Consider the following 19702-nt stretch of genomic DNA (forward strand, 5'->3'; position numbering starts at 1 on the left):
GGAGCGAAGATCGTTCCGTGCTGATTACTCACAATACAGGGGCCAGAGTATTGTGACGTCACAAGAGGATAAGATCCACTAAAACAAAGTAATCACTGAAAAAAAGCGCACACCACTATGAAATATATGCATTAATACAGAAACTTTATAGGGACACATATGTAAATAGCATATAAAAAAAACATGTACTCAGGGACATTTAAAAACAATTAAAACAGCTAAAACAGCACATAGCACAACCCTGGAGAAGGGCCATGAACCCCCTCCCACAGGTAAGTGCCCCCGTCCAAAATAAACTAACTGTAATGGAATTACCACAGAATGCAGAAAATAACAATGTCTCATGATCACCTAACTTGCACCACAGTAGTCAAATATACAAAGATATAAGCAATACTAAATGATACTTAGGCAAGAGACAAAGATGGACATCCAGTAAGCAATGACGGGGTCACGCCAGAGCCCCACGCGTTCCGTCACAAAGCGACTTCTTCAGGGGTGTTGTGTGACATGCTCTGTTTTAATTGTTTTTAAATGTTCCTGAGTACATGTTATTTTATATGCTTTTTACATATGTGTCCCTATAAAGTTTCTGTATTTATGCATATATTTCATAGTGGTGTGCACTTTTTCTCAGTGATTACTTTGTTTTAGTGGCTGTTGTATTTTTTCACTGTAGCAGCACCCTATATATAAATATATATACACATATATGTAGTTGAGCCCCCCCCTTTATCCATCTGTTGTTACATTATAGATTAATGTATACAGAATAACTTTCCAATTGCATGTTATTAAAAAATATGCTTCTTTCTATTTAATTTCCCACTTGAAAAAAATTGACCACCAGGGGTCTCCCTACCAGTCCTGGCCACAAGCCTTTTTTTTTTTTTTTTTTTTATAGATTTCAGACTCATGCTGGAGTCCTAAATCTCAGAATGCAGCCGGGACACAGACGAGCTCAGCACTGCTCCCTGCCTGTCAATCAGACAGCCAGGAGCCAGCACTGTGCTCATAGCACAACAAGGCATACTCCTGACTCTGCCTTACTGCATGCCCTCATTCATTTTACTATCTGAGCTCCGATCTTTCTTCACATGCAGTTGTAAACAGAGAGGAGAAGATTCAGAGCTGCCAGCTGCTGTGTTCACAGCCTCTACGCTGGGCCACACCCCCTTCCTCCCTCACACTAGGACTGCTGAATGAGCAGCCAAGAAAACAATAAATCAGGTAGAAAGAGGGGGGTTTTGAATGAAAAGAAACACAGGGATAGTGTCAGTGAGAGTCAGGGACAGTTGGGGGGGAATTAGGGAGAGTTTAGATCATGATAGGTACTCTTTAAAGAACAGAGGTACAGTGTAGACAAAAGATAGCCCAGCCCCCCCCCCCCGACAATTAAAGGATTTACATACTATAATCAATATTACTTACAAGGAGTCTGATTCAGGATCAATAAAAGGTGATGCACCAATTGCATCCATATTTGCCAATAACATTTTGTTAATAATTGAGCTGCCAGCAATGGAAGCTGCTAGTCCGGCTCTCAATCCTGTTGAATAAAATTAAGAAATATGTAGTAAAAAGGATTCACATTTAAAGCTATACTTATAGCTAAAGCTATTAATAGGCTTAAATAACTATGTACTTAACAAATATTTACTTTAAGGGTTGGGTCACAGGTTTAATATTTTGCTGTGTATTTTCGTACCCGTTGAAGACAATGGGTAACAAAATAATCAGCTAATTTTGAAGAAAAAACAAAATAGCAGCAGCAAATATCCAGCAAAATATGGCACGTGTGACCCTAAATGTTCACTATAGGATGAATGAGCCCCTTTCCCCAAAGGGGCATTTTAGATCCGTCAATGTGAGTACCATAGAGAAAGCATCATCCATATTCCTGCATGTTTAATGGTATAAAATGTTTCCTTTATTTTTAAGAACAGGATATATCAGACAAATATTATATACAAAGGTAAACCACACTTTATTTTAATGTCAGGAAACAACTGGCACAAAGTCAGACCAAATCACTTAATGGCTTTATATATAGAAATACATAGATATAGACAGCAATACAGCAATTGGCATGAAAACCACAGAACATCAATCCCGGTTTATTACCTGGGCAGATAATTCTAGTGTTTAACACGGGAAGATTTTCCTTACTGGATGCTAATGGGGGACTGGAGAAGGAGCCGCTTTGGGAGTAAGCACTACGACTTGCACGTCTGTCTGGAGAACGTGGAGCAGCTTTTACTGTTGGTGAAAGCAAAAGACCATCTTCTCATATATAATAAAGACATTTCCTACGATGAAGTACAATGCCAGGTATCTAAACAGGAGATGGAAAACCTCCAAACTGTTGTACTATTTAAGAAAGAGAAATCCAAACATGTAGCTGCTCTGCATAGGGACACATAGGGGGAACAAAACAAAAAACAAAAAACAAAAAACAAAAAAAAAACAGCACCACCCCCTCCTAAGGATATGCGTGGCATTGCAGCTCAGCTCGGATGTAGTGGAGTCAAGGTGTAAGAACACAAAATGTGGACAGGTGTGGTGACCCTGGAAAACTCCTTGTCCTGCATTTCTACTGCTACAGAGTCCCTGGCAGAACTGCAAGAGAAAGTAAGGGGCCCACAGAGGCTTAGCAGAATGAATAGCAGAAGTGTCCCATTCACAGTATAAGGTGGTGCCACCAGGAAACTTCTGGCAAAAGGACGAGGAGGGGTAAATACAAATACTCCCAATCTTGCATGGCACACTATTACCCTATCACAATGATGACGGCTACCATTGCAGCCCAGTTTTCCTGGGCTTGCAGCTAATGAACTATAGCATAGTCATCCAAAATAAAAAATAAAAAGACATAAATAAATAAAAATATTCATAATTTAAACATGACACCTATGTGAGACTTCTGGCATACTGTATAACAGTTGCATGGGCAATGACTATGCAACAATTTAGAGATTTTGTAAGTGCATATTCCTAATAAAACATTATTATGCAGAATAGGGAAGGAAGTATCGATGAAAGAAATATGTTAATAGGTGCTCAAAATATGGCTACAGATTGCAAACATTTATTTCTTCAGTAGAAAGTACATATTACACTAACAGCTCTAGTATACCATGAAGAGTGGGCTATGGCCTTTTTGTAATCATGTCAATGAGTTGTGACTAGGATGAAAGAAAACTGAAGAGAACATTGAAGAGATCATTCATTTGCATTGTAACTTTTGTACTTTCTTGTCACTCAGGATCTGGAAGTGCCATCTTCTGCCTCATCTGTACTTCGTGACAAAACAAGCATATTCTCTATAACAACTGCTCTTTATTATGACAGATGGGGCTCCTGGGGCTAAAGCTACATTAAAAATAACCTTTTGTTGTTCATGCTCTGATAAAAACCAACAGAGTCCTTATAACTGACAATGATGGCTTGTTGCAGGTACCTGACTTCCAATTTCATTATTCCCCCTCCACCAGCCTGCATTGACAGCACTTATGTGTACAAATACATATATGGCTTTGGCTTAATACAGTTTCCAGCTCTGAAATATGGGAAGCTGCTCTTCCATCATCTCTAAAGTGGACGAAATACAAAAAGGTCAGCAGTACTGGGACTGTGTGTTAAGATCACAGAGGGAGAAGATGAAAGCATTTGCTCAAAGAAATGGGTTACAGAAAATAAGATGACTGTTTCTAATGAAAATTGTGAAAGTACACTGCTCATATCTACAAAAGACATGATACAAGCCATCCAGAAAAATGGATTCTTTACTAAGTCAGTCATCTAAGTTCAAAAATGTAACTGTGAAAGACATTACTGATTCCTCTGACAAGTGAGTCTGTCTACACGGGTGATCATACCTGATAGAGAATCCAGTTCCTTAGTGTCGTCATCTTTTTCCTCCTCTCTTGACTCTTCTAACTCTTTCCTGTACTCTTCTGCAGCCTGGTTCTCTTGTTCTTCAGTGTGGGCATTCTGCTCATCCACCACTAGGATACAGAACATCTATTTTACTATACTTCACATAGGAACATCCATTGAATGCATGAAGCAGAAATCTGGCGATTAGCATCGGTTGGTTTGGAGATTATTAAATTGTTTTATTACTGCATTGTACTTATTATGGTTTAAAACAAATCCCATAGGTCTTTATCAATGCTTTTGTTTTCACATACAATACAGACTGCTCTGTCCAATTCAGGGTGAAATCCATCAAATGAGCATTATGATGACTATTTAAGCTGAATAATGATATAAACTTGACCTCTGATCTGGTATCTGGCTAAGATGATTGTTCAGAAAAGGGGGAGGGGGCTTTAGACCAATTCATAAGGCAGCCCCTCTGATTTATTTCCCCAAGAATGAGACAGAACAGGCTGCACTATATGTAAAAACATGCTGGCTGTAGGAGAAAAATGCAGACATTTTTTTAAAATAAAGACTTATAGGAAATAAAAACTACAATAATACAAAAATGCATTTAAAGTCCATAGTCTTGAAAGTGTACATGTCATTTAAAAAAATATATGACACGCCCTAGCAACAAAGTTTCGATCGGCCGGGATCTAAGTTTTCAGACCTCTGCAGATGAAGTCAGAAGAAGTCTTCGCTGCCACACGCTCCTCTCCCTCCTCTGTGTCACAGAGACACCCACTGTACATCCCCCTGTGGGCTTGGTGTCACGGACGCAGTGGTCGCTGCCCGGTGCTATGCAAGTGTTAGGTTTGGGACCCACTCTGAAAAGGTGGCCTTGACATGGCGAGTGGGCTTGTACTTTTTGATCAAAATGTATACAACAATTCCCCCTCTGATACCTGTTTTTGCTGTTCGTTGGAGGTTGGTACATTTCTACAGGCGGTGTGGAGTTGTCCTAGTGTTGCCCTTTTTGGAGGGAGGCACACTTTCTAGCAGATAATTTAGAGTTCCCCTTTCTCCTCACTCCTCAGGTGTGCCTCCTGGGCATTATTAATGATGTTGCGTCTGGTTCCCATAGACACCTATTGATTCGGTTTCTCCTTTTTTGTGCACATAAAGTGGTTGTGATGACATGGAAGGATACTTCCCCCCCCCCCCCCCCCACCCACCCCCCAGTCCAGGTGGATTAGCTTGGTGAATGTGCCACTATATCATGCGTTGTATATGAGTCGCAGATACCCAAAGAAATTTGATAAGGTGTGGACCCCTTGGCTTCTCCTTGATAAGTCTACTGACTGTCCGACTCAGTTGTCTTAATAGGTCTGCTTTGACATGGTGTTGTTCTACCGATGGTGGTGAGGGGCAGTGCCAGGGTGTGTGTGGAGTGGGACTGTTTCTGTTTGTCTGTGTTGGGCTTCTCTCCCTCTGAGGTCCTAGGGTTTTCTAGCCCTCGTGCCTGGTGGGTGGTTGTTCCCTGAGTGTGTCGCCCTCATGTTCCCTGTTTTTTGCATTGGGGCCCCTCCCTAGGGTCTCTGGGGGGAGTTTTGTACTTTGGCTGTATGTTTTGTTCTTCTGCTTAAACCAAAAAAGTTCTAAAAAAAAATACTTAAAAAAAAAAAAATGTTTAATAACAACCTGTTAGTTCTTGAAATTATGCTGAGAAGCAAGTAGATCAAAATACATATTGTGGATGGGCGGCTACGTTTCTGTTTCTCTATTTTTGTCTTACATTGCGAGTGTGTCTTAGTCATGTGACATGGAGCCGGGAGAGAACGCACTGGGCACGAACCTCACCCGGCTCAATTTTCTGATCGGAGGAGGTCAAAACAGGTCTGCTAGGACATGATAAAAGTTTTTCCAAAGGACAGTGGCCATTTAAAGTTTCATTGTAATAAAACTGAGGTGGGTGTGAAAGAGGTGTTGGATGGTATCACACAGTGCTCCTTCCTAATCACAGAATCAGCTAGGGGTTAAAGGCACCATCACAGGCAATATTTTAGATTTGTGGACTTCTACATGTGAGCTGAGAAATTAGTTTTTCCCCAGAATCACCATTTTCTATCACTGCTTGCATCCTGAGAGTTGTACTTTGCTGTTTCGGTAGCTCCCACAGACAATGAACAGAGAGGCAATGTGTATCCCATTTTCCAGTGGTCAGTTCAATGGTTGTATTATTACACAAGGAATCTTAACATACACTTCAAATAGACTGGTTTTAGGCCGTTCAAAGGTGTGTAGTAAATTTAGTTCCTGTTGCATTGGAGGCTCTATTAGATTGTCTTATTTGAAGAGAAAAACTGCACAGTGATGGACGCCATGATAGAACTTAACATGTATGTTTTTGTGCTTATATTACAGAAACAAAATGGAATTTACTGTAATTTTAATTGGTGAAAAGCACTAGCTAGTAAAATGTTGTCCCATATAATGCAGTATACAAAACTGTCAACCTAAGCATACTGTGCTAAAAGTAGATTACAGCAAGTTAGTCCACAAGCAGTTACTGAGGAACCAGAATAAAAAAAATATATATAATTGATATATATATATATATATATCAATCAGTCTGCAGCTCAGCTCCTGCAATGCAGAGAAGAATTATTGCTAAGAATATCATCAGCATTACTACATACTATAGATGCAAATGAACTGGAAGAGTTCTCCCAACCAACACTATCTCAGTTTATTAAGCAATAAGTGTTATGCACTTTGGGAGAGTTACATGAGGCTTGAGTAATCTGTCTAAGCAATATTCATACTAAATTAGTACAGAATTGTGGTAGCTGAAAATACATTTCCAGGCTTTTCTAATGCCTTAAATCATGACACATTTCATTATATTGCTCTAGACCAAACAAAACACCCACCCTTTTCAGCTTGTTCTATGATCTGCCTGACTGCTTTTTTCAAGCTGTTGGCTCGCAGCATGAGTTGCTCCCGCGGTTTGAAGAGCTTTGGCGTGGAAGACTTTGCAATGTTGTCTGTCAACTGCTCCTTGCTCTCAGAGAGGGAGTCTTCACTAGAGAATTCTTCCTCTACCTCCTCTTCTACAATAGGTGGTGTTAAACGTGCCAACAATGGCGCTGCCTGAGCTTCTGCATGAAGAGTCTGAAGTAGTAGATCAAGCTTTTCATTCAATGTAGAACACTGGAATACAAATATCACAGTTAAAATTCTGAAAAGACATTTAAAAAAAAAACAACTCTCTTAAACATCTGATGTATGTACAGTGATCCCTCAACTTAAAATGGCCTCAGGTTACAATATTTTGAACATACAATAGTCTTTTCTGGACCATACTAAACATACAATGCTACTTAGTCGGGATCTGAGTGTCAACGGCAGGAAGAACTATAAATGAGAAACATTTCATTGGTAATACACCTGTATTACTGAAGTGCATGCACTGACTGGCTGTCTGGTAGAGCCCCCTACAGTACAGGGAGGTATTACATATTCTGTATTACTATTTACCTGTTCCAGGGTTGACTGCTCCTTTGGACACCAGGCCATGGTAATCTATTGGCTCCTGTCCTTTACATAGACAGTGATTTACAGCTTTCAGCAGCTTTTTCTTACCTGTATTAGCTATCTACTTATTTTTCTTTGATGCTCACTTTTTCGTATTTTACCAGTTTTCCATAGAGTTCTTTTATCAACATACAATGGTCATCCAGGAACCAATTATTATTGTAACTTTAGGGGCCCCAGGGTTTAATTTCACAATGTACAGTCCAGCATAGAACCTGATAGTGATATGTGAGTACTTTTGTCACTACAGCATTCTGCACTTAACTATATATAGTAGCTGCTGGGTTACAATATCTGTCTGTCTTGTAGTTTTGCAACAGCTGTAGGCACAGTGGCGGGAAACATTGCTTTAAGGTCGAAATTTCTAGCACTAGTAAACAATCATATACTTATTACACTGCTTGCTTCTTCGGCTTAATATTAGGCCTAGTGGCCAGACTGAAAATTGCAAGATTTCAGGACTGTATCAAATAGATAAATACAGAAAACACTTTTTTTTACATAAATGTTTAATTAAAACATTAGGTCATTTTCTGATGGCACATTTCCTTTAAGTGTAAAATCTAAGACGTATTAACAATACTAACTGAAAGGGAAAAAATAGCTTACCTTCAATGCCATCACTTCTGCCTCCTCTGAATTCTCCAGTGGTTTCTCATACGTTTTACCAACTTTTGCCACAAAATCTTTTACAGTCTCACATAAAACCCTTAAGAAAAAAAATATGACAAAATAACTTTTTGCCAAATTTAGGAAAACGTACAGAGCACTTTAGGTTGCTACCTTGCGGAGGAAAATCATTCAGGTAACATACTTGCCTACCTTTTCCTCAGTGTAGTCAGAACCTCCCCCTTATCTACATGCAGTGGATTGCACTCTACAAATCACTAAACATATTTCCTCAATGATTTCACCATTGGCAAAGATCACTGCACATAGATAATGAGGGGTTATGACTACACTTACACTACATTAGTAAAGAGAAAAAACATAAAGGGGGAAGTTTATCAAACCTTGTGCAGAGAAACGTTGCTGAGTTGCCCATAGCAACCGATCAGGTCGCTTCTATAATTTTTAACAAGGCCTCTGCAAAATGAAAGAAGCGATCTGATTGGATGCTATGGGCAACTTTTCCTCGGCACATGTTTTGATAAATCTCCCCCATAATATATTACAATTACATTGCTCAGTACATTTTTTTGACTGATTCTAAGCAAATGTTGAACCTGTGCTTTAATGATTAGTGATGTATTAAAGGGGATATGCGGCAAAAATGTTTGAACTCATCCTGTGCCCCGGCTGCAAAAAAAAAAAAATTTACTTTAACTTACCTTCCAACGTTCCCCCCGTTGCGGAGATATCAGGGTCCAGTTCCTCTGGTGCTTCTTGCTTCTTAGGCTCGACACGTCACAGCGCTGTCAGCATATCGCCGGCCACAGCTATGTCCTGCCTTGGCCGGTTATAGGCTGAGCACACTGTCATGTAAGGGGCCCGGGCAGCAGGGAGAAGGCTGGGCCCAGGCTCCTTACATGACAGTGTGCTCAGCCTATCACCGGCCAAGGTGGAACATGGCTGTGGCCGGTGATACACTGACAGCGCTGTGGCGTATCGAGCCTAAGAAGCTCGAAGCCAGCAGCACTAGAGGAACGGGATGCCGATATCTCCACAATGTAGGAAGGTGAGTTAAAGTTTTTTTTTTTTTTTGCAGCCCGGGCAAAGGGGAAGTTAAAAACATTTTCGCCGCATATCTCCTTTAAGATTAAGCGTTGTAGTTATTTAAAAGAGGTTGACAGGTGGCATACAACTACAAAAATCGAGATAAATGAAACATATACTATTATTAGGTTTTATAATGTACATAGCACACATATAAGGCTCGGAAAACATGGGTTAATAGCAATGACCCACAAAAAAACTGGAAAAAACTGATTTTAAAGTAAAAAAAATCTAACAAGAAGGTTTGTGGGATGCTTCTTACTTTGCAGAAGATATTACTATGGAATGCTTGTCTGAATTGAGAATCTTCGCCAGGTGAGTAGCTACTGAGTCTTCATATGCAGAAATCTGAAACTAGTAACAAATAAGCGTTTGAATGAGTCTGTATTAAACAACCAACTAAAAATGTTTTGAATAGAAAATAAAATGCAAAGGAAGAAAAGAATTTGCAATGAATACATTGGAAGTCTATGTAAACCCGAAACAATAATTGCAAGTTGGAATGTTAACTGAAGGGAATTGCACAGAATAATGCTTATGGGTCTATTCACAGTTCCTAACACAATTGATGCACAATATTTGAAGCTGCAGATTTGAAGCAGTGTTCAGTCAGCCGTTTCAAATCCTGTGCATTAAGTACACCCAGGATACTGTATGTGTGACGTCACATCACGGGGGTGGGGGTTAGGAGGGGCAGAGATGGTCGTGGCGTGACAACACGTCCCCGTCTCAAAAGCAGCGCCCGGCCCAGAATGCCGGGGGCTGCACAGAGATTGGGGGGCTGCTATCAGGCAGAGGCCTGGCATTAAACCTTTAGACGCCACAATCAAAGTTGATTGTGGCATCTAAAACGAAAGTGAAAGAATCCTGGCAGCTCAGCAGAGCTGATCGGGAATATGGCGACCAAATTGCGATGTCCTGATCAGCTTACCGGACGACGAGAGGGTCCTCACCTGCCTCTCTGTCATCCGATCGTCAATCTACTGCTTTATGCAGGAGCAGCAGCGCGCCAGTAACACTGATCAATGCTATGCAATGGCATAGTATTGATCAGTATATGCAATCAGAAGATTGCATGGTATAGCCCTCTGTAGGGACTAAAAAAAAATAAAAATTTGTGTAAAAATAAAAGTTAATAAAAGTTCATTAACCCCTTCCTCATTAATAGTTTAAATCACCCCCCTTTTCCCATTTTTAAATATAATAAAAAATAATCATATGTGGTATCGCCACATGCGTAAATGTGAAAATTAAAATCTAAGGATAGCTAAACCGCACGGTCGATTGCGTACACGTAAAAAAATACCAAAGTCTAAAATTGTGCATTTTTGGTCACTTCATATACCATAAAAATATTAATAAAAAACGATCAAAAAGTCCCATCAAAACAAAAATGGTACAGATAAAAACTACAGACTACGTCGCAAAAAATAAGCCCTCATACATCACTGTATGTAAAAAGTTATAGGGGTCAGAAAATGACAATTTTAAACATACTAATTTTGGTGCATGTAGTTATAATTAAACTACGGTAAATAAAACCTACACAAATTGGGTATCCCTGCAATTGTATGGACATACAGAATAAAGATAAGGTGCAATTTTTACGGAAAAGTGCACTGTGTAGAAACGGAAGCCCTAAAAAGTTGCAAAATGGCTTTTTTTTTTTCATTTCACCCCACAAATAATTTTATTTTGTTTCGCCGCAGATTATGTTACAAAATAAGTGATGTCATTGTAAAGTACAATTGGTGATGCAAAAAACAAGCCCAGTTATGATTTTTAGAAGGCGAGGAGGAAAAAACTAAAGGGCAAATATGTAAATTGTCCTTAAGGTGAAAATGAGTCCTTAAGGGGTTAATTAATGCTGCACGTTGAAGCTGCAGATTTGATGTTGTTTTCTATTCATTAGTTTACACTGAAATCCAAATTTCAAATCTGCAGCAGATCACGTACGTTTGAATGTACTCGAAAATCATATCCACAGCTCATGTAGTGTCACAAATAACCGAATGCAATTTCTGCAATGGACTTTCCATGTAGAAAATGCTAAGAATTTATGATAGCATTAAACAATCTCATCCACAGACTGTGAATATAATCTGTACCGAAACGGTCCGGTGGTGTGAATTGCAAGTCAGCAGTATGTCAATTTTGGATTGGCTGCAGATATAGCGTTAATTTTTCAAATTACTTTTAAAGCCTAGTTCACATTTTGGTTAGTATCTTTAACCAAGACTAGGAGTGGGTGCACAACACTGAAAAAGGTGCACATCTTGTCATTATAGTTTTAACTGTGTTGGTTCCACTGTGGTCACTCTCATTGTTATTGATTTGTCACTAATAACTACAGTTTTCATTCAACAGCATTCACATAGTGCTTTTCTCATTGTATTTTGCTTTCACACAGGTTGCGGTGTTTTATTTCCACTTTTCCTGGTGGTGGTTGCACAGTCACTCATTATGTCTGGTAAGGTCACTCTCACGCTCCTTTCACTGTGGTGATTACACTTTGCATGACACGTCTTATGTTTTGTCTATAAGCTCTTAGCAACCGTTACCATGACGCTTAGCGCCGGCGCATCACGTGACTTACATCACGTGGGGCACCGTTTCCTCACGTCTCTTTGAGCCTCCGATCTGCGCACTGTTCGCACGAGACATGTTAACCTCTCATACTAGGTGACGCTGCAGAGACATGTGACTGTCTACGTCACCGCAGCGCCGATGAGGTTCCGGCACCAGCCCTCTGGCGTATCTACGCCACTAACCAGTGGGTCCGGGGCAGAGCGCAGAGATATGATCTCAATAGACAGGTGTGTACCCTCGTTAATTAGACACGGCATCCTCTGATTGGTAGGTTTTGGCCATTTATACTGCATCCTTCCTAGCTTGAGACACGCCCCCAGACGAAGCGACCAGCGAAAACGCGCATTCGGGGTAGGTGAGATGTTCCTCTGTAGGGTGCATGACTTGTACTTTTGTTTACATGTATGCTGCCTTTTGCTTTCAGTCTCCCCTTGCTTATCATTTAACCCTTGATTTAATTTCAGTTCTATTGTAACCTCCATTCCCCATATTCTGTTCATTTCATTTATTCATTTGGAGTTTGTTACCCTAAAGAACTGATACTATTATTGTGATATGCAATTTTGAACCGATCCCTCGACCATTATTTGGGACAGTCTCACCCCGCCTTTCAGTATGGGTTCATCTGATCACCACAGTATGCCTCTTGTGATTTTAGCTTGTAATTTTTTATCGACTGTTTATTAAAGATCAGTGCCTTTGTATTTTTGTTAACTGTGGTTTTAGCTAAAACTACTGATCAAAATGAGGACCAAATACTAACCATAAAATCTACAACAGATCCACAATATTGCAGATATTGCAGATATTGCAGTAGCAAGATCTGAAACTGTGGATATTTAAGCCCATTGATTTTTATTTTATTTTTTACTTTTTTTGCACTGGAAAATCTGTAACATACTCACACAATTTTGTGTGGATTCTGGTGCTGAGATGGTGTGGACGTTCGTATGTTAAGGTATGGTATGTGCAATACTACCCCAACAATAAATGTATTTACAATGTCTTTACAAATGCAGTCATTACATTCAAGGCACATACTGGCCTTCTAGTGCACTATTTTGTTCACAACAGAAGTAGGAAGAGACAAAAACACACTTACCTGGCAGTCTTCAGACTCCTCTTCTGGAGATATGGGAAGTATTGAGCTTTTTGATGGTAATTTCAACTCGTACGACATTATACTCCACCTGGGATTAAATGTATTAGATGATAACAGTGTTTCAACACATATTTCCATAGCCTTCTTTGTTGGTGTACAGACATGTATATGGGTTAAATACTGGGAAGCTATCTACTAGCTAAATGACAACTAAAGGAGACATAAGGCTACTAAACACTAACAGATATACATACCATATATACTCGTGTATAAGCCGACCCGAATATATGCCGAGGCCCCTAATTTTACCCCAAAAACGCAGGAAAAGTTATTGACTCAACTATAAGCCTAGGGTGGGAAATACATCATCCCCCCATGTCATCATCCAGACCCCTGTCATTAACACCCCGTCATCATCACCCTGTCATTTTCACCCCCCCCCATTCATCATCACCACCTGTCAATACCCTCAGTGGTCTTCAACCTGCAGACCTCCAGATTTTGCAAAACTACAACTCCCAGCATGCCCGGTCAGCCATCGGCTGTCCGGGCATGCTGGGATTTGTAGTTTTGAAACATCTGGAGGTCTGCAGGTTGAAGACCACTGCGCGGGCCTTCGTCATCATCCAGACCCCCCTTTAGTTTTCTACTCACCTCCCCTCAGTGGGAAGGAAGGGTGAGCTGGTCTTGGCCATCTATGCTGCAGGGACCGTCCGGTGGGGAGGGTTAGTCGTTCCGGCTGTACATTTTCACCGGGAAGCCCTCGTCTCCGCTCCCTCCAGGCCGGCCACGGACTAGTGACGTTGCCTTGACGACAACGCACAGGAACGTTCATGCGCATGAAAGTCCCTGTGCGTCGTCGTCAAGGCAACGGCAATAGTCCGGCACTGGCCCGGAGTGAGCGGAGAAGAGGGCCTGCCGGTGAAAAGGTGAGCAGAAAACTAAAGGGGGGGGGGGTGTCTGGATGATGACGAAGGCCCGCGCAGTGGTCTTCAACCTGCTGACCGTCCGGGCATGCAGGGAGTTGTAGTTCTGCAACATCTGGAGGTCCGCAGGTTGAAGACCACTGATTAAGGAATTGACAGGCGGAGAGTTTACTCGAGTATAAGCCGAGGGGGGCGTTTTCAGCACAAAAAAATCGTGCTGAAAAACTTGTCTTATACTCGAGTATATACGGTACTTAAAACTGCATAAAAAGCATCAGAATGACACATGTGAAAACACCCAGATCCTTAAACTAAACCCCCTGTTTACATTCATAACTGTTTCTGCCCGATTCTTTAAAGCTATTTGCCGTTCAAAATTAGAACCGTTTGGCAGATTGCAGAAAACTTGAATAATTTTGTATTGTAGAAAGGAGTGTATTTCTAACTAAATTTGGTACTTTAAAAGGGAAAACATTTCTTTAACAGTTAACTAAAATTCTTACAAGTGTGTACATTTTTCATTGTTCCAATTTGATGTTTTATTTATACTGATTACTAATTATTCTTGTATTTTTGTTTTATTATGGTGTTGTTACTTTGTGTCATTTACATTACAAATTTGGGACCCTTGTATAAACAGAAGCTTTGTGTTGGGTTTATAATAAAGCAATTTCTGACAATAAACTTCTTTAAATTCTAAAAATTCCACAGAAAACCCTGAAAGAAGTAAGTGACACAGGCAGTGTGAACAGTAATGATAAACTGTTGCAGTTAACAATGATCTACAGGTTTTCCATGTTGGGAACATTCTAGTAGCAACAATCTCTAGCTTTGCTTTCTGCACAATGTCTGCTTTTCTGTGAGAACCATAACATACACTCAAGGATAAGTTATATATAGAGTTCTAAGCATTGCAGCATGTTATGGCTCTTAAAAAACAGGCTCAAACCAATTAATAACTAACTAATCAGATACTCATTAGAACAAGCTCAATATCTGATGGATAAGTAGCAGTTTAGATATTTAGGGGGCGATTCATCAAAATCTGTCCAAAGGAAAAGTTGCTGAGTTGCCCATAGCAACCAATCATATCGCCTCTTTCACTGTCCAGAGTCCTTTTAAATATGAAAGAAGCGATCTGATTGGTTGCTATGGGCAACGTTTCCTCTGGACAGGTTTTGATAAATCTCACCATAAGTGTTTTATAATGTTTAAAGGAACATGATCACCTAGTAAGCAAAACTATTTAAGGATAGGGTCATGCATACCATATTTTGCGGCTTATTATCCTACTCATTGAAGTCAATAAGTAGCAAAATACGCAGCTGATTTTACTACTACCATTGACTTTGGGTAGGAAAATACATATCAGCAAATACACAGCAAAATATGGAACGTGTGACCCTGCCCTAAATGAGATAATATTGCACTATGCAGCGCCCAGTTCTTTTTAACACCCTGAAAAGTCTTCAAATTGTGCACATTTTAAAAGGAACATATGATGGGCTGTGAAGACATATATACACTTCTCAAAAAAATTAAGGAAACACTTAAAAAGCACAATGTAACTCCAAGTCAATCAGACTTCAGTGAAATCACACTGTCCACTCAGGAAACCACACTGATTGACAATCAATTTCATATGCTGTTGTGCAAATGGAACAGACAACAGGTGGAAATTATAGGCAATTAGCAGGACACTCACAATAAAGGAGGGGTTCTGCAGGTGGTGACTACAGACCACTTCTCAGTTTCTATGCTTCCTGGCTGATGTTTTGGTCACTCTGGAACGCTGGCGGTGCTTTCACTCCAGTGGTAGCATGAGACTGAGTCTACAACCAAGACAAATGGCTCAGGTAGTGCAGCTCATCCAGGATGGCACATCAATGCGAGCTGTGGCAAAAAGGTTTGCTGTGGGTCAGCATAGTGTCCAAGGCATGGAGGTGCTACCAGGAGACAGGCCAGTCCATCAGGAGACGTGGAGGAGGCCGTAGCAGGGCCATCAAGAGGACCACTACCTCCACCTTTTTGCAAGGAGGAACAGGAGGAGCACTGCCAGAGCCATGCAAAATGACCTCCAGCAGGCCACAAATGTGCATGTGTCCACTCAAACAGTCTGAAACAGACTCCATGAGGGTGCTATGAGGGCCCGACATCCACAGGTGGGGGATGTGCTTACAGCCCAACACCGTGTAGGACGTTTTGCATTTGCCAGAGAACAACAAGACTGGCAAATTTGCCAATGGTGCCCTGTGCTCTTCACAGATGAAAGCAGGTTCACACTGAGCACATGTGAGAGTCTGGAGACGCAGTGGAGAACGTTCTGCTGCCTGCAACATCCTTCAGCATGACCGGATTGGTGGTGGGTCAGTAATGGTGTGGAGTGGTATTTCTTTGGGGGACCGCACAGCCCTCCATGTGCTTGCCAGAGGTAGCCTGACTGCCATTAGGTACCGAGATGAGATCCTCAGACCCCTTGTGAGACCATATGCTGGTGTGGTTGGCCCTGGGTTCCTCCTAATGCAAGACAATGCTAGACCTCATGTAGCTGCAATGTGTCAGCAGTTCCTGCAAGAGAAAGGCATTGATGCTATAGACTGGCCTGCCCATTCCTCAGACCTTAATCCGATTGAGCACATCTGGGACATCATGTCTCGCTTCATCCTCCAACAGACTATCCAGGAGTTTGCGGATGCTTTAGTCCAGGTCTGGGAGGACATCCCTCAGGAGACCATCCGCCACTTCAACAGGAGCATGCCCAGGCATTGTAGGGAGGTCATACAGGCAGGCGGAGGCTACACACACTACTGAGCCTCATTTTGACTTGTTTTAAGGACATTACAACAAAGTTGGATCATCCTGCAGTGTGGTTTTCCACTTTGATTTTGAGTGTGACTCAATATCCAGACCTCCATGGGTTAATAAATGTAATTTATTTTATGATGATAATTTTTGTGTGATTTTGTGTCAGCACATTCAACTATGTCAAGATGAAAGTATTTCATACATTCAGATCTAGGATGTGTTATCTTAGTGTTCCCTTTATTTCTTTTGAGCAGTGTACATTTTCCAGGTGCAAAAGGTGCACCCTATAACAGAACATATCAAACTGTCCAATTACTGTGCAGCAACAATCCCCCCAAAACAGGGCAGGATTACAATGCCTTCGCATCAGAGCAAGCTAGCAACCGAAGCAGAATAAGACCATGTTCACATGGCAGAATTTCCACAATTCTGCAAAAATTCCATTCCGTTTTTGCAGAATGCAGAAAGCAGAATTTCTGAGGCAGAATGCCCGTTACTGAAATTCGGCTGTCTGACTGGGCATGCGGAATCTGACTGAAATCAATGGGCAGTAAATTATAGTGGAATTTCCAGCTAAATTTTGCACAAAAATTCCACTGTGTGAACGTAGCCTACAAGAAACAGCCTGCAGGAAAGCTCTCAGCCATAGCCAGCAACATTGTCTGCGTGCATCAGGTAATGCTGGATATGGCTTGCTTGGAACAGTTGAACAAGTTAAAATTCTAAAACCGATATTTCTAGTCCCTATAAGTGTGACACATATCTCCTAGAAAACGTTCATCTTAGGAAAACTGACAAATCCATAGTAAATTTTCACTGGTCAAGACACTTTCGGAAGAACGTCTGAAACTTCTTTAATAGCTCAAGCCTAGAAATGTTGCAACATGCTCTGGCCTTGATCTATGCAAGCGTGAAATATAGGAGATTAGAGTATGTAAGCTGTGCAAATATTTTGCCAAGTTGAACATGAGAAGTTATACTAAAGGCCTGGCTTTATACTGTGTAAAAAAGAAACATTAAAGGGAACAAGTCAGCACGACTAGCATGTTAGAGCTGATTGCAACACATATTTAGTGTCTTAATAATGACTTCTACCTTATGTTTTAAAGGTTATCTGATTTGTATTTATACAGAAAATAAAGTTCTAGCCATGTGAATGCTACATGTAAATGAAAGTAGTCATTAGGGCATGGAGCTTCCCAACTAGTCAACTCATCATGGCTGTAATCTCTACTCAATAAGCATGACTGACAAGTGTTGGGATCTAGCCAGACTGTGCCCATGTCATGCTCTTCTCTCATAAACCTTTGTGCTACTCCTTGGGCATGCACAATAGTCTTAAGTAAGCCAGGGAGGACAATTCTGCATACACGTGCTTTCATAAGTTAAGATGATAATGTAGATGCAGTCTTGCTTGTCAGTTATGCCTATTGAGGTGGGAATCTGTCATTAGTATCACCCACCCATAGCTGTTGTACAGGCTGGTAATGTGGGTGACACTGATGACATTGATACTTACCAGTCCCTGCTCCACTCCTCGTTACGCCGCAAACCTTTGGTACATGTAAATGACCTGCTTGGTGCACAGGGGCATTTCTAAGCTCCTTTGCACTACGACGCCTGATAGGCATCTTCCTATTAATGTCTCCTTCCATGTACTGAGCCTCCTCTTCTGCAGAATGGAGCTCCATTCTGCAGAGACTTAGCACAGGGGAGCAGCCAGATGTCACTCTGCACATCATTTACATGTACCGTAAAATCAGGATTGCGTTGAAATGGAGTTAAAGGGGTATTCCAGGCAAAAACTTTTTTTTATATATATATATATATATATATATATATATAAACTGGCTCCGGAAAGTTAAACATATTTGTAAATTACTTCTATTAAAAAATCTTAATCCTTCCAATAGTTATTAGCTTCTGAAGTTTTCTGTCTAACTGCTTAATAATAATGTCACGTCCCGGGAGCTGTGCATGATTGGAGAATATCCCCATAGGAGCTGCACAGCTCCCGTGACGTGAGTCATCAGAAAGCAGTTAGACAGAAAACAACAACTCAACTTCAGAAGCTAATAACTATTGGAAGGATTAAGATTTTTTAATAGAAGTAATTTACAAATCTGTTTAACTTTCCGGAGCCAGTTGGTATATAAAAAAAAGTTTGGGCCTGGAATACCCCTATAAGGAGCGAGGACCAGTAAGTATCATTGTCATCAGTGTCACCAGCATTACAAGCCTTTACAACGGGTTATTGCATAATATACCTATAACAGATTCCCTTTAGAGGTGGATTTGAAAGCACTTAATAAAGCTTTTCTGAAGTGTATGTCAAGTGTATTGAGAGCATTCTTAGTGCTCCTATTGATTTTAATAAAAGCATTGGAATGTAATACACGAACAGAAAGGACAGGTCGCTTTTGTTTTTTTGGATTGGTGTATATTTATAATGGATTTACTAGGCTGTGCTGCATGTAGAAATAAATGACACGAATGCTATCAGCTAATCCTGGTCATCCTGTGAGTCATTCCAACACTGGGGCTGGTAGAACTTTCAAAGTGACCAACTACAAGGAAAGATTAAAGAATAATCAAATGGGATTTGGCTCTGATCCTTACAGAAATCTTACCTGTCCAACATTTTAGTGCTTGCCCTTTCTAACTTCTCCAATATCTGAGGCAACTGTGTATCATCATCACAGGAACCGCCCCAACCAAGCACTCGTGCCAGGTCATTTCCAGTACCCAGAGGAAGGACTCCTAGTTGACACTATAGTCAAAGGTGTACAGAAAAATATAAGATGATTTTATACAACAGTATAGACAGACATTGCTTGTATACACGTTGTAACAGAGATATTTTGCAAAGCTGTTGTAGTCAAATTTGCCAAATTGACTTACTTTTAGCCCCAAACTGAAAACAGCTCTATATTTTCTCATTTTATTTAACAATAGTAATGATATTAGTTTAAAAAAATCTCATATGTAGATTAAATGTAAAAATATTCTATGCCATAGGATACAGTAATATGAGGCAATAGATTGTAAATTAGCATATTTTTATTATTAATTGCAATTTCTAAATATTTGTCCAACTTAT

The 19702-nt window shown here is 40.5% G+C and overlaps 1 protein-coding gene across 7 annotated transcripts in view; it reads right to left on the minus strand.

Annotated features, from left to right (window-relative positions):
* Positions 1 to 19702, minus strand: part of DGKH (diacylglycerol kinase eta) — a 283882-nt gene that overhangs the window by 46540 nt on the left and 217640 nt on the right. For all 7 annotated transcript variants that reach the window (XM_056555450.1, XM_056555452.1, XM_056555453.1 and 4 more), the window contains 8 exons: positions 19233 to 19372; positions 12872 to 12959; positions 9443 to 9534; positions 8074 to 8173; positions 6801 to 7080; positions 3879 to 4007; positions 2125 to 2259; positions 1432 to 1549 (listed from right to left, as the gene is read on the minus strand). In XM_056555450.1, coding sequence (XP_056411425.1) covers positions 1432 to 1549; positions 2125 to 2259; positions 3879 to 4007; positions 6801 to 7080; positions 8074 to 8173; positions 9443 to 9534; positions 12872 to 12959; positions 19233 to 19372 — 1082 coding nt within the window. The remainder of the gene's footprint in view (positions 1 to 1431; positions 1550 to 2124; positions 2260 to 3878; positions 4008 to 6800; positions 7081 to 8073; positions 8174 to 9442; positions 9535 to 12871; positions 12960 to 19232; positions 19373 to 19702) is intronic.

Source organism: Hyla sarda, chromosome 2 (assembly GCF_029499605.1).
Source record: "Hyla sarda isolate aHylSar1 chromosome 2, aHylSar1.hap1, whole genome shotgun sequence".
NCBI classification, from domain to species: domain Eukaryota; kingdom Metazoa; phylum Chordata; class Amphibia; order Anura; family Hylidae; genus Hyla; species Hyla sarda.